Source organism: Callorhinchus milii, unplaced genomic scaffold, assembly GCF_018977255.1.
Source record: "Callorhinchus milii isolate IMCB2004 unplaced genomic scaffold, IMCB_Cmil_1.0 Scaffold8, whole genome shotgun sequence".
Taxonomy (NCBI): Eukaryota; Metazoa; Chordata; class Chondrichthyes; order Chimaeriformes; family Callorhinchidae; genus Callorhinchus; species Callorhinchus milii.
The window spans coordinates 6,822,508-6,836,759 of NW_024704749.1; the positions used below are offsets into that span (position 1 = coordinate 6,822,508).

The 14,252-nt window shown below is 48.8% G+C and overlaps 1 protein-coding gene across 1 annotated transcript; it reads right to left on the reverse strand.

The window, feature by feature from the left end:
• Nucleotides 1–797: 797 nt before the first annotated feature.
• On the reverse strand, nucleotides 798–11,313 carry gas2l1 (growth arrest-specific 2 like 1). The gene is made up of 6 exons (XM_042337351.1): nucleotides 10,413–11,313; nucleotides 6,885–6,992; nucleotides 6,069–6,165; nucleotides 5,144–5,543; nucleotides 3,521–3,671; nucleotides 798–2,258 (listed from the first exon to the last, which is right to left on the reverse strand). The coding sequence occupies exons 1-6, from the start codon at nucleotides 11,106–11,108 to the stop codon at nucleotides 1,086–1,088; spliced, it is 2,625 nt and encodes an 874-aa protein (XP_042193285.1). The 5' UTR covers nucleotides 11,109–11,313; the 3' UTR covers nucleotides 798–1,085.
• Between the last annotated feature and the right edge of the window lie 2,939 nt (nucleotides 11,314–14,252).

The following is a 14,252-nucleotide window of genomic DNA, read 5'->3' on the forward strand; positions in this document are numbered from 1 at the left end:
CAAAAACTTCCTGAGAAATCTGTCCCGAAATTTACCACCTTTGCTTGCAAACCCATGCCCTCTTGTCCTGCTGTCTTGGCTCAGCCTAAAGTACTGATCGCCCCGTGTTCAGGGCAACATCTTGCTCAAATTGCTAACTTACAGCCGATGAGAGAACATTCCACGGGTTAAGAGATTACACATTAACAAACAGCACGCACAAACCTGTTAACCCCCCCACTAAAAAAGCAGTCTCCCGTTTAGCAGCATGAAGTCACACAGCACCACTTTTGCAAGATGTCAGGTAATAAATAAGCCAGTGTACGACCTAATGAAATAGATACCGGGTTCATAACGCTTCAGGTCTTACCGATGTGCAAATCGCGCATTGAAGTTCTGCAGCTAGACTTAGTGTTTCCTATGTTAAATCGGTACGATGTCTTAGTGTTCATGGGGGTTCTTGCGTTTCTATTTGTTTCCTTGTAGGGAGGGAGGGAAGGAGGGAGGGGGGGGGCCGAGGTGAGGGGGGAGTAAGCATGGTCTCCCTGGAGCTGAGCTGGCTCCAAGGTGACTGCTTGCAATGCAACGTCACAATCAAGTTCGCCCTTGAGTGAGCGACTGATTTGATTTGGGGGTTTGTCTGCCAGGACACCGGGAGAGAGAGACAGAGAAACTCCCTTTTCTTTTCGAATAGCGTTGCCACGGGAGACTTTTTTAACATCCACCTGAATGGGGAAACTGCTCGGTTTAACGTCTGAACAGAAGGACGGCCCCTCGGATAATGCGAGGCCCCCCCAGCACTGTATTGAAATGTCAGCTTAGACTGTGTGATTCCGAGTCCTGAAGTGGCGGGGGGTTGAACTTAAAACTTGCAAACTTACCCCACCAACGTGGTGGGGGCTTGAAACCACAACCTCATGGAACTCAGAGGCTGGAGTGCTACCTACTGTGTCAGGCTAATATTTGGTCGATTTTGAGCTACAAACGTATTATAATTTCTGCCATAACTCAATACCCACAGACTGACTTCTCCTACCCCCAGAGGTGGGATGAAGACACCAGATCCTTTCCAGGTTGGGATGAGCTCAGATGTTGAATGGCCTCACTCACTCCTCCTCCTCCTCCTGGGGGGGCCTTGGGATCTTCAGGCCGACACTAGCGGGGGTGGGTATCTTGGAGGGCCTCCTTTCGGGCCGGTTGTCCGTCCTGGGCCTGATCTTGGGCCTCAGTTTGAGTTTGTAAATGGATGGCACTCGGTCGGGTTTCCTTAGTGATTTCTTGGGCCTCATAACGACGGTGGGAGTCCGATGGGGCCCTGGGGAGACCGGGAAGCGGATGTTGAAGGACGACTCGCTGGATGTTTCCACCGTTGACTCTACGCTATCCTCGTATCCCACAAGCTCCTCTTCGTCCTCCGTCACAACTGTGTCTCTGGCTCCTCGTTGCTCAGGCACGACACTGTAGGCACGTTTCTCCGCCACGGGACTCGGCAACAGAGGCTCTGAGATGCTCTCTACTGTCTTCAGGGCCTCGTCCACCTGAAGGCCTCCCTCCTGCACCGCGCCCTCTGCCTCGGCCTCGCCGTCCCCCTCGAATAGCGCCCGCCTGGTGTTGGCCAGAAACTCCTCCTCGAAGCTGCGGTAAAGCTCCCGCTCCCGCTCAGTATCTGGCTCTGACTCCGGGTCCTGGCACGAGCCCGAGGCATCCTCCGCTTCCCCTGCATCGGCCAGAGGGCGGCAGCTGACCCCGTTCTCCCGCTCCATGTCTGGCTCCAACTCTGGGTCCTGGCAGTAGCCCAAGCCAAGTCCGTTCTCCCCATCAACTGCCCCCCGTCCGAAACGTTCTGATTTACCCAAGGTGACCGGCTGGACACAGACTGGCCACCCGCGGGGGTCCTCTGGCCTCTCGCTCGCTGTGTGGTCGAGCGGTTCTGGCCCAAAGCCTCCAGTGGCCTGGGACGGCCTCCTGATGTGAAATGCGCCGTATAAACGCAATTTGTTGTTGTTGTGGTGGTTGTTGTTGTCGGTGGTCGTGTTGGCGACTTGCCTCGAGTCACCCGCTTGTCCACTTGCGCTCTCCCCTCCTCGCCCTCGCCGGCCCGAGCCCAGGAATGCCGGCCCTCCTTGCCGCGGTTGATCACCAGCACGGCCACACCGCTCCCCGCTTTGCCTTTGCTCAGCCGCCCGCCAGTGGCCGCCACCCTCGGCCTCTGCTTCGGAGACGAGCCCCGTTCGGACGACTCGCTCTTCTGCCTCCTCGCCTGGTCCTCGAGTCTGGACCTAGAGTTACCAGCCGGCTCCCCTCGGGGCTTCGTCCAGCCCAGGGCAGACACGGGAGGCTTCTCTCTTCTCCCGGCTTGGCTCTCACCCACCGGCTCCCTCCGTCTGAAACCCACAGGGAAGTGAACTTTTAATCAATAATAACAATAATCCTTGCATTTGATACAGTACCTGATCACCGTAGAGACATCGCAAACCTCTTCGTTGGAGTGAGCGACCCATTTTATTTGGCGGATTGTTGGACAGGACACCGGGAGAGAGAAACCGGAGGTCCATTGTGGGTTACGAGAGGAAAGATAATGAGTACATGAGGGATAGCGGCTTGAAGGGGTGTGTATGGGGTTAGCCAATTTGCAAAGGCCATAAATAGCCACAAAGTGAATGATTGATTTAGCAGGGGAGGGGGGGTAAAGAGAATCCTCTTCAAAGGTGCCGCGGAGATCTTCAACATCCACAGGAACAGGCACAGATGGGACCTTGGGTTAACTCCTTATCCGAGGGACAAAACGTCCTTATCTGGTTGAATAGACTGTAAATGGGTTAACGCTGCTGTTGACCTCTACGCTCCGACCTCCGTCTCCGCTAATTGTCACTGACTGCCTCTCTCTCACTCCACTATCACGTGCCATCTTTCTGACACAATGAGACCTTTGTGAATTGCCCTATCGTCTCGCGCAGACTCCCGTTCGGAGCGTTTGAACCTTGCACCGCGAGAGTTCAATTAAACATTAGTTGGGAGGACTGACTGTCTTGATTCCCAGGCACGGTTTAGGGATGGGTGGGTGGCAGGGGGGATGGGTGGGGGTGGGGGGGGGAAGGAGGGGAGTCACTGTCCCTTGTGTCTTTTGCAGTACAAGGAATGGGGAACACGAGACAGACAAAAAGCCAGCTGCCTGCGCAAATGGAATCCACTACCAATTTCCCTCGGGTTACTATTATGATATGATAATCCTTGCATTTGATGTAGCGCCTTATTACGTCATTGAGATATCTCAAAGCGCTTCACAGAATATACTACAAAGTGGATTGACTGTTAGTTTGTGGGCAAAACGCAGCAGCCAATTGTCTACAGCAGTGTCCCCACAAACAATCGTGGATTGAGGGACCAAATTATTTTTTCCCCAGTGGGGTGGGCCGGGGAAGTGAGAGTGGGTGCGTGTCAACATTCAGCCTAGGACACGAGAGTGCTACCAATTGAGCCTGGTCCGCGTCCCATTCACACCCAGGACATTTTATTGGTCAGGGCTGGACCACAATGCTACTTTGAAAAGCAAGTGATTCTCAGCACTGAGGTCAGGCTCGTTGCGTTTCACACTCTCGCATCGGGCCCGGCAATGAATGCCGTCAATTCGAGCTGATTTACTGGTAACGCCACGTCCAAACAACTCCGTTTGTTTAGCAGGCTGGCTGGAGCTGAATGCGCAGCATTGACGAGGAGCTAAGTGTAGGCAAGTTCTCAAACCATGGCCTTGGGCCCATTACAGACAAGTCAGCACACAATGGGCAACGCATAGGTCAACGCTGAGTGGGCAGAACAGAACCAGTGATTTAGACTACTTCACCACAGAGCTATTTCACAGCGGGGTGGGTGAGGGAAGGAATGTCACTCTCTGGAGCAGAGGGGAAACACAGTGATGGAGAGGGGAAGAAGGACGCTTCTTTTTAAAGGAACGCAAGGGTTAAACCCCCATTCATTCAGTCAGCAGCAGAGAGATATTTCCATCCAGACTGAATAACCCCTGAAGAGTAATCCGACTCTTGTGAAGACTTGCAGCTCAGGAAGGATTCTGCCTGACGCAAAGCGACAGCTTATCAGCCTCTTTGGATCACGCCAGAATGAGCGAGCACGTCATGCTGTTGTCCTAATATATTAATGTAATGAAGAGGATCAAAGCCCTGAACGCTTACCCAGTGTCTCGGCACGCTCGGGCCCTGTAATTCCACACGCTCTTAGCCTGCGGGCCACTGTCTTAAAGTGACCCCAATTCACTCACTTTACAGTATATTCCGCAAAGCGCTTTGCGACGTCTCAACAACGCGATAAAGTTCTATGTCAAATGCAAGGATTATTATCATTATTAGACATATTTTTGATCAGCCGCACGCGGAAACCCATTGCATCGTTCGTCTTTAGTGACAATTGGCAACAAGAACAAAATATTATAGAGGATTGTCCCCGTTTGTGTGGCCGACAAAATTCTATCGCAGTCAATTAAAAAAAATACAATTCTAGCATAGTTTTGCCCACAAAATATTCACTTTACAGTGTATTCTCTGAAGCGCTTTGAGACATCTCGAAGAAGTGATAAATGCGAGGATTATCATTATTATAAAAACACTCATTGCCTCAGTTATCTTCTAAGCACGAGATAAGCCACGTGGCTGATATGGGTTCGGATGAGGAGAGAGACTCAGCACGTAGCCTGACAGAGAGAGGATTGTGCAATGGGACAATGTTCTTCCAGTCTATCCACAGCAAAGGGTCAATTTGACAGCTCATTAATAACAGAGTAGATACTTCATTAAACGGCTAACGCAGACAGCTCAAATGCTCAGTCTGGTGGGGTGGGGAGTGGGATATTATAAACTGTGGTGGTGGGGGGTGAATGCCACGTTTCCTTCTAATAATAATAAAAATCCTTGCATTCGATACAGCGCCTTATCACGTCGTTGAGACATCTCAATCTCAAAGTGTTTCATAGTGGAGTGACTATGTATTTTGTGGCCGAAACGTGGCATTGGGTCGACAGACGCGCAGGGAACCGAGGGAGGGCAGAGCAGGAGATGAGATTAGGTTTGAAGCTTCGTGGAGGAGCAAACACGGCCACAGAACAGCAGGTCTGACTGAGCACTTCATTACCGCGCCCAGGTCGGGCGATAGTTACCTGCCATGGGTCTTGTCCTGCGGCCGGCGTGGGACAGACGCTCTTCCCGGATGAGATGGAGTCGGCGATCGGGTGGAACGACTGCCGTTGTCGGGGGACTCTGGCCTGAAAGCGGGGTTGGCCGAGGGGGTCCCTCGTGTCCACTCCGCTCTGACGCCACCGTTAGAAGGGCTGTAGGAACGCTCACCTCCCCGGCCCCCGCAGCCCTCGGCCCTGTTGTCCGACACCAAGGAGCCGCGTTTCTCCGTCAGCCTCGCGCTCTCTGGTGGCTTCAGGCTGACGTTCCCCTCGGAGTGACGGTAAGGAGCCGGGCTCGACGACCTCGACCCGTGCCCCCCGGCCCCCAGCAACTCTCGCGGGGTCCTGGAACCGCTCACCTTCCCCGGCACCAGGCGATGAGCTGTGAACAAACAAAATACCGCAACGGCAGATTAGTCACTGGAAAAGGCGAGGCGAGGCTGGCCCATCAGCTGGGGATTGTACCACCATAACAGGATGGACATTCAGGGCCCTTGTGGATCACAATAATAATAATAATCCTTGAATTTGATATAGCCCCTGATCATGTAATTGAGGCGTCTCAAAGCGCTTCACAGGACATACTGTAAAGTGGAGTGACTGTGTATTTTATGGGCGAAACGTAGCAGCCAATTGCGCACAACGATTTTTTTTGAAGGGATTATTACCCCCGGAAAGCGATCCACCAATCGACTAACAAGTGGGTTCCTATTTACTGCTGGGTAAACAGAGGAGTGTGGGAAGTGAGGAAACTCATCTAAGATTTCGAGCCACCCGGGAATCAAATCTGGGTCCTCTCGCTTGCGAGGCAAATGCTCTAACCTCTAAACTACGGGACTCCTAAGGGCAATGCTCCCCCCTGCCCCCCAACATGAAGGACGTTGTACAATTGTTGTTGTTGACTTACCAAACGAGGCGCAGCGACAGGGATCGTGCTTGTCCAGGTAATGTTCCAGTGTGTCCCAGCCACCCCCCACTCGCACCATCACATGGTTTCTCAGCACCTGAGAGCAACACCCAACACCGATTCTTAACACCAAACCCGACTTCACAAATAAACCTTTAACCTATTAATTATATTAATAATCCTTGTGTGACATTGCCTCTTTCGCATCTGGAGGGCCTTTCAAAGCTCTTCATAGGGCTTACTGTAAAGCGCCGTAGCCAGTTTACACATAGTTAATTTCCCATGAAAAGCCATAAAGCCAATGATCAATTTTATCTGGGGGATTGTCAGCTAGGACACACCAGGAGAGAGAAACTCCTTTCTCTTTTCTACTGGCTCCACACGGGGTCTTTAACACCCACCTGAACAGGACTAGGCACAGATAAGACCTCTGTTTAATGTCTCATCTGATCCCCCCCCACCCAGCAATGTACTGGAATCAGCATGGGTTCTGAGCTCAAAGTCACAATGCGGAGTCTTAATCTCACAGCCTTCTGAGTCAGAGGTAAAAATGTTAGCGCCTGAGTCACAAGTTGACATATAAAGTGCTCAGCTTTGATTCACATCCCTCTCTCACGTATATACACACACACACACACATACACACACACACTCACTTATCACTTTCTGAACAATTCAACACCTTTGTTTCTGTTTAGGATTGAATTGATAAATGAAAAATAACATAAACACCACACGCCGAGGCCGGGCTTCCCGGTCTGATAACCAAGTCAACACGCGGAAAGAATGAAAATGGAAACAGCACATGGCCCTTACTCTGATGAAGATCAAAGCGCTGGTCTCGCCCACTTTATATTTACCCTCAGAGACTTTGGTCATAGGGAACTGCGACGGGCAGGAGCAATAGCCAAGGATCTCCCGGACCTGTGTGTGTGTTTGTTGGGGGGAAGGAGGGGGGGGGGTTGGGAGGGGTGAGAGGAGGAAAGAGAAGAGACAGAAAGAGGTCAGTAAACTGCCAAACTCGCAGGTGTCTCAACGGCACCCCTCCCGATTCACGTCAATCGCGAAAGGTAGTGAGCTTCAGATCCACATCTCTGTTCTTTCTGAATGTGAAATGCATAGGTAACAACAACAACAAATTTCATTTGTATATCGCCTTTCACATTAGAGGAAGCCCCAAGGCACTGGATGGTCAAGGATTTGGACCCGAGCTGGAGGTTGGGATCAGGAGGGGTGTAAGGCAGGGGTAGGAGGTTGACCGAAGCCGTGGTCGAAGGGAAGGATCTTGAGACGGGTCTTGAAGGAGGCAAGGGAGGAGGCGAGGCAAAGGGACTGGAGTTCCAAAGGGTGGGGGCAGAGAGGCTGAAGGCCTGACCACCGATGGTGGGGTGGGCCGGTTGGAAGACTTGGGAGCAGGCCGGAGACCTGTCTACTCCTCTGCTGAGTGGAGGGAGCGGACAGATCTGTATGGAGTTAGCAGGTCACAGAGGAAGGGATCAGCAAGGCATTGGGAGGGCTTTGAAGTCAAGAATGAGGCTTTATGGGACGTCCTCCTGACGTGAAAGGCGCTTTATAAATGGAATCTTGTTGTTGTTGTTGTTATCATCTCATCTCTAACACCAAGTTCTCTTAAAGCGCTTCCCAGCTGCTCGCTATCAGCCACAGTGACTGTGGATTTTGTAGGCGATCACAGATGCCAATTTGCAGACAGCAACTGTCCTGTGACCAGCCAGTAGAGAGGTTCAGACTGACGGCCGTAGACGCCCCCAAGCTTTGTGGAATCCATCTTAAACATAGACCTCAGCAAGCACATTAGGGGCAAGGTGAGGGCACTGTCCAGATTTAATTACGTTAAGCAGACTGTGGTCGATGTGTGGAACAGACAGCGAGCGAGATAGACTGCATTGAGTGAATTCAAGCTGCAATTTGATATCCATTTGGATGAAAACTTCCACTGATAATAGGAATAATCCTGGTATTTGATATAGCGCCTTATCACGTCATCGAGATGTCTCAAAGCATTTCACAGAATATACTGTGAAGTGGAGTGACTGTGTATTTTATGGTTGAAATGTGGCAGCCAATTACGCACAGCAGTGTCTCACAAACAGGGACCAAATTTATTTTTATTACTGATCCATTAATTGACTAACAATCAGGTTCCTACTTATTAGCTAGTGTGGAGTAAGGAAATTTGGCAAAGGTTTCGCCCTGCCTGGGAATCGAACCTGGGTCCTCTCGTTTGTAACGTGAAAGGGTTGTCCGACAAGCTTCCTGCTGGTTGTCCAGCTTGTCCTTTGGAGCTTTCACTTGAGGGGTTAACATGACCTGAATCCCTGGTTCCTCTTCAACTCACACGCACCCTCCCTTCCTCTGTCTTCAAAGCCAAACACCCACCTGCTAAATTGCTAACGTAGTCACATTACTGTCAAGTGAAGCTTCCAATTTAGCAAACAAAGCACTGGGCACACTAATAAAAGGCCATTTCCAACATCTCTCCAGGTTTGATTGATCAGTGAGACCAGCAAGAAAGCCTTATTGGCTGCATGTCAAATGCTCCTGGCAAGGAAAGGGAGTCAGTCGACCAGTGATGCTGACAGCAAAATAACACAGAGTGATTCAAAACTTCTCTTGTGAGGGTTTTGTTTTGGACACGACCCCCCCCCCCCCCCCTCCCCCCCCCGCAACACCCCCCGGACCTCAGAGTGAGAACCGATCGCCTGAGAGAGAACATTGTAAATTTTTGTAACCCCCTTATGTGCCAGTCACCGCATCAAGGTGACTAGATTACTGCAGCTGCCTCTAATGGGACATCAACAACAACTTGTATTTTATTCCATGCTCTTCACAGTGATGGGGGTCAAACTCTGAGGGAGTAAGGGGGGGGTGGGGGGAGAGAGGAGAAGGGAACTGGTGTGGTTGCTGAGGTAGTTCCTTTATAAAAAANGATTTTGAAGGCAGATAGGGATGGGTGGGGGTGGGATGTACAACAAATTCAACAAGCAATAACAATATATTGCAGGGAGAATGTCTCAAAGTGCTGGACAGTGAGGGGTTTACACCTGAGCCGGGGTTTGGAATCAAAAGGGGCGGAGGGCAGGGGGCATTGAAGTGGGAGAGTGGCTGAAGGAGCGGTCAACGAGGAAGGTCTCGAGATGAGCCTTGAAGGAGGCAAGAGAGGGCGTGAGGCGGTGGAGCCCTGGGATGGAGGTGTTCGAGAGATTTGGGGAAAATCCCTTGATTTGGGGGAGGGGAGTGGAAGGAGGATCAAAAGAAATAGCTGCCAATGTTAGAACATGTCAAAACCTTGCAAAAAAAATAAGTGGGTGTTTCTTGCTCAAAGCTGTTGTCTCACTGGCAGCCGTTGGCCCACATCCCTTGTTGATTTCGCCGGCCTTTAAAACCAATCACAATCAATTGGTTCAATAGGAACATAGGAGGAGGCCATTCAGCCCCTCGAAGCTGTTCCTCCATTCTATTAGATCATGGCTGATCTGTTCCTCAACTCCAATTAATATGCATATCTATATATATATATATACACACACACGCACACATATACACACACACATGTCCATATATAGGTGTTTAAAGGTTTTTTTAAAAAGGGGAATTTGATTGTGATGTTACTTGATTGAAACTGCTTCTTGTTAAGAGTTTTTTTTGAGGAAGACAGTGGTGTGCGGCGTGGCGGGGAGGAAAAATTAAACACCCCTTCTGGGAGTGTTAATGAACAGGCAAGCATGGGGGGGCAAGGGGGGTGGGGGAGTTTGCTGTGTGTCACGTTCTGAAAAGTCTCCTACAGTCTCTGGGCTCTGGCTGACCTCAGGAGCACTTCCACTTTGGTTTTTTTTTTACTTAAAATAAAACTCTCTGGGACTTTTTAAAGAGAATTTCCAGAGCTATACTGCATATCCCGCTGCCTGTTTCAGTTCAAAGGCCCAAAGCGGGTTCAACATTATCTGATAATCCATGCGTTTGATACGGCGCCTTGAGACGTCACAAAGCGCTTCACAAAATTTACTGCGAAGTGAACTGGCTGTGTATTTTGTGGGCAGAATGCGGCAGCCAATTGTGCACAGCAGTGTCCCGCAAACAGTCGTGGACTGAGGGATCAAGCTATTATTATTATTGGGGGGTGTGGGTGGGGGGAACCTATTATTACTCGCAGAAAGCGATCCCCCGATCAACTAACAACCAGATTCGTACTTGCTGTTAGGCGAAATATATAACAACATGTGTATTATATTGTCTGTACTTCTGGGTATTAACACATTGTAAGTTAAGATGGGGAGGTGGGGGGATCAAAGGGGAGGGTGGGTGGTTAGAGTGGGCAGCACTCACCATTGCGTCCAGGTTCTTGAAATCGCACAACCTCCTCTGGGCTGTAGGTTCTTGGAGAGCCCCTTCCCCCCAACTCATGGTGTGGGGGTGGGAATGGGTGCTGGTGCCTGTGTTGGGGCCAGCGCTAGGCTTCCTGGAGTGCCCGGGGGGCTGTCCAGCCTCGGATGCCCTCATCATCTCCTCCTCGATCTCCTCCTCCATCTGGATGAGGGTGGGGGCCAACATGCCGAACTTGGAGCCTCTCCTGGCCACCTCGAGGAGACAGAGGACCACATTCTTCTCATTCCTGCGCTGGACCAGGTCGTTGGTCTCGAACATTAGAGCGTCCCTGATGCCCAAGTGGCCGCGACACCAGCTGATGAAGTTGGACACGTTGTCCCTGGCCACGAAGGAGCCTGGGGAGACGTTCTTGGAGGTAAAGATCACCTCTCCCCTGGGGATCTGCACCTTGCTGGCCAACTCCGGGTTCCTGGCCTCAAACTGGCCAGCCATGAGGTTGAGGTTGTTGGCGTGTCTGCACAGCGCGTACCCCGTCTCCAACTTGTCCATGAACAGGTCCACATGGATGTCCAGATCATACAAGGTGTTTAGCCATTCAGCCAAATCCTCCTTCATGGCATATAAATATTCCTCGCTCGACTTGAAGGGTCGAATGCTTTTGCTGGCAGCGGACTGGATATTAGTTTGATCCGCCATCTCCTAACCAACCAATTCCCCCTTTTTTCCCTTTCCTTCCTCTCCTTTGTCGATTTCAGGTAAGTTTATTTCTCTCCTTCTCTGCTGACCTTGGTCTCTCTCTCTCTCTCTCTCCTGGTCTGTTCCCTAAAGCAATCAGTTTCTTATTGATTGCTGTTTCTTATTCTCTCTGTGGCTCTCTTCCTCAATCTCTGTCGCTTCCCTATTTCTCTCTCTCTCTCTCTTCCTTGTCAATTGCAGATAAGTTTCTTATCTCTCTCTCTCTCTCTCTATCTCTCTTCTATTTCTCTCTCTCCTCGTCTCTTCCCTAAAGAATTCATCAGCCAAATTCCATCTCTCCTCTTTCTTCTTTTCAAATCTTCTTGTTGGTCCCTCTTAACTTCTTTTTTTTTGGGGGGGGGGGGGGGCTGTCCTGGGATTGGGAGAGGAGAAGGAAGGAGGGAGAAGGAAGGAAGGAAGAAGAGAAAGAGAAAGAGAGGGAAAGAGGAGAGAGAAAATAACCTTTTTTTTTACCGCAGTGATGGGAGTGCACTTCTCTGCCAAATCAAAACACTGCCCAGTGCTGTCTCATCTGCAACGCATCAGGGACTCAAATGGGTTGGTTTTTCTTTGGTCAGAGAGAGAGGGAGAGAGAGAGAAAGAGAGAAAAAAAGGGAGAGAGAAAGGGGTTGGAATGAATTGCCTACGTCTCTGGATTGCAAACACGCCCAAACAGCTGCTTATCTGATGGCAGTTCCTACCTCCTTCTGATGAGACAGAACTTGCTTTAATTAGATCAGTTTCTGTCCTGCCCAACTAAGTTTGCTGTGAGTTAGGCTAACACCATGACAACACCCTTCCCTTTCCCTTTCCCTTGCAATTTGCCTGTTTTTTTCTATATATATATAGAGAAAAAAAATATTCCCCCTTCTACTTTTTGAGTGGGTGTGAAGAAGAGAAAGAGAGAGAGAGAGAGAGAGAGAAACTGATCTATTTCATTTCATAAAACACCAGGAAAATTAACTCAACTTAAAAAAAAAGAATAGAATAAAACAACCTCCTCCCCCACAGCCCACCACCACCTCTCCTCCTCTTCTTTCCAAAGGGTTTCTTTTGGAATTATTGTTGGTGGATTTCATGTAAATACCACAAAACACTTGTGAATTTACAAGGCAAAGCCAGACGTGTCTTGGCTCTAGTTGGGGAATGATGTAATGACTGGACTGGGTTTGTGCAAATGACACAATGAATTGGAATTTTTTTTTTTGCTTGAATTCAAAGCTCCATTACCTCATTCGTAGCCCCTGGGATGGGAGCAAAACAGCTCTCATTAACTCATCAACTTGCAGCCTTTGGGAACATTTATTGCCCGCCTTTTGCAGAGTTGTTTTAATGCCAAACAGCTAATAATAATAATAATCCTTGCATTTGATATAGAGCCTTATAACATCATTGAGACGTCTCAAAGAGCTTCACAGGATACGGTGTGAAGTGGATTGAGCGTGAATGAAACGCGGCAGCCAATTGCGCATAGCAGTGTCCCACAGACGGTGGTGGATGGTGTTAATAAATTGCCAACTCTCAGGGTGAAAAAGCTTACTAACTCTGTAAATAAAACATGGTGGAAAGATCACATTACATTTATTATTTTTTGCAACTTGAAATGTACCGCTTGTGACTAAGGAACACTACATTCTGTGCAAAGAGGCAATTACCAAATTAGCACAAGGGATGGGTTAACAAACCACTACAATTTTTAACCCCCCCCCCCCCCAGATCCTGGTGTTCAGCCAACGTTTGCTTCCTCCACACTCCTCTGTTTAGCATTAAGTAGGAACCCGGTTATTAGTTGATTGGGGGGGGGATCACTTTCTGGGGGTAATAATCCTTTCAAAAAAAATAATTTGGTCACTCAATCCACGACTGTTTGTGGGACACTGCTGTGCGCAATTGGCTGCCGCATTTCACCCACAAAATACACAGTCAATTCACTTCACAGTATATTCTGTAAAGCACTTTGAGACATTTCAATGACATGATAAGGCACTACCTCAAACGCAAGAATTATTATTACAAAGCTTCCATCGCATTAATTAACCTTTGTTTGATTTTTCTTCATTTATAGAGATTACTATAATTTGCTATGCTTCCAATCCATGTTGTTGATTGCAGATTTGAAGAGCAAGCCATTCTGTCCCATTTACTTGCCTTCTTTTAAATTGATGTCCTCCAGTCAGACTCACCCACCAGTGGAAATAATTTCTCCCTATCGACTCATCAAAACCCTTCTCTCAGTTTAAAGACCTCAAGCTTTTCTGTTGCAGTGAAAGTTGGCTCAGTTCCTCCACCCTCTCCATTCATTAGGTCAATTGTTTGACCCTCGTAATAATAAATAATTCACTCATTATTTTCTTCTATGTGAAACCAAAGTTTAGAGATTATCTTTTGAAATAAATTGACTTACAAGGTCGGTGTACAGGAGGTGAACCGTGTGGAGAGAATATTGTTAATACAGTCAGCTTATTTGAAAGAATATTGACAAAGACTAAGCGCTGTATTTCTCTCAAATGCACGAGAGGGGTCCACTATTGATCAATATATTGTGCTTCTCTTGAGGAATAAATATTGCATTTCAAATCCATGTTGCAAAAGGTTTCAACACTGGAGGATTTGAGGGCAATTGCTCCATCTAGTGCTGTCCTGGTGTACTATAATTCCAATTCCCTGCTGCAGTCATAAAACATGCTTGGACTGACTGGCTGACTGTGCTGTCTGGTGGCGCAATGCTGAGTAATGCTTCTGGTCTGTAAAGCAAATTAAGACTCGAGGAGGAATTGATCAGGAGGCTTCGATTTCTGCTCAGTGTATCTGGTCTCTGTAAGAATATATCCGCAGCAGTAACACGACCCGGTTAAAAATAACTATAACTACCAAGCTGTGAAGATTCAAAATCCAATACTGTACTTCCAAGTATTCTAGTGGAAAGGGGGAATGCTTCCAGCTTTGTAACTTATTTATCATTCCCAGATCTTGTGCACAATTGCCAGAAACCTCAAAAGAACAGTCTCTTTGTACATCATTGTGTCCAGCTGCTGAATACTTCACTGGCTGATGAAATTCCCACTAGATTGTCCAACTCGAACTTGGGGAGTTTAGCACTGCACT

Bases quoted from the DNA above. Each gene is read 5' to 3' on its own strand.
- gas2l1 (XM_042337351.1), bottom strand. From the start codon at position 11,108: ATGGCGGATCAAACTAATATCCAGTCCGCTGCCAGCAAAAGCATTCGA. The intron at 6,993-10,412 runs GTGAGTGCTGCC...ACACACACACAG, and splicing joins TCAAGAACCTGGACGCAATG to GTCCGGGAGATCCTTGGCTA. The intron at 6,166-6,884 runs GTAAGGGCCATG...TGTTGCTCTCAG, and splicing joins GCGCTTTGATCTTCATCAGA to GTGCTGAGAAACCATGTGAT.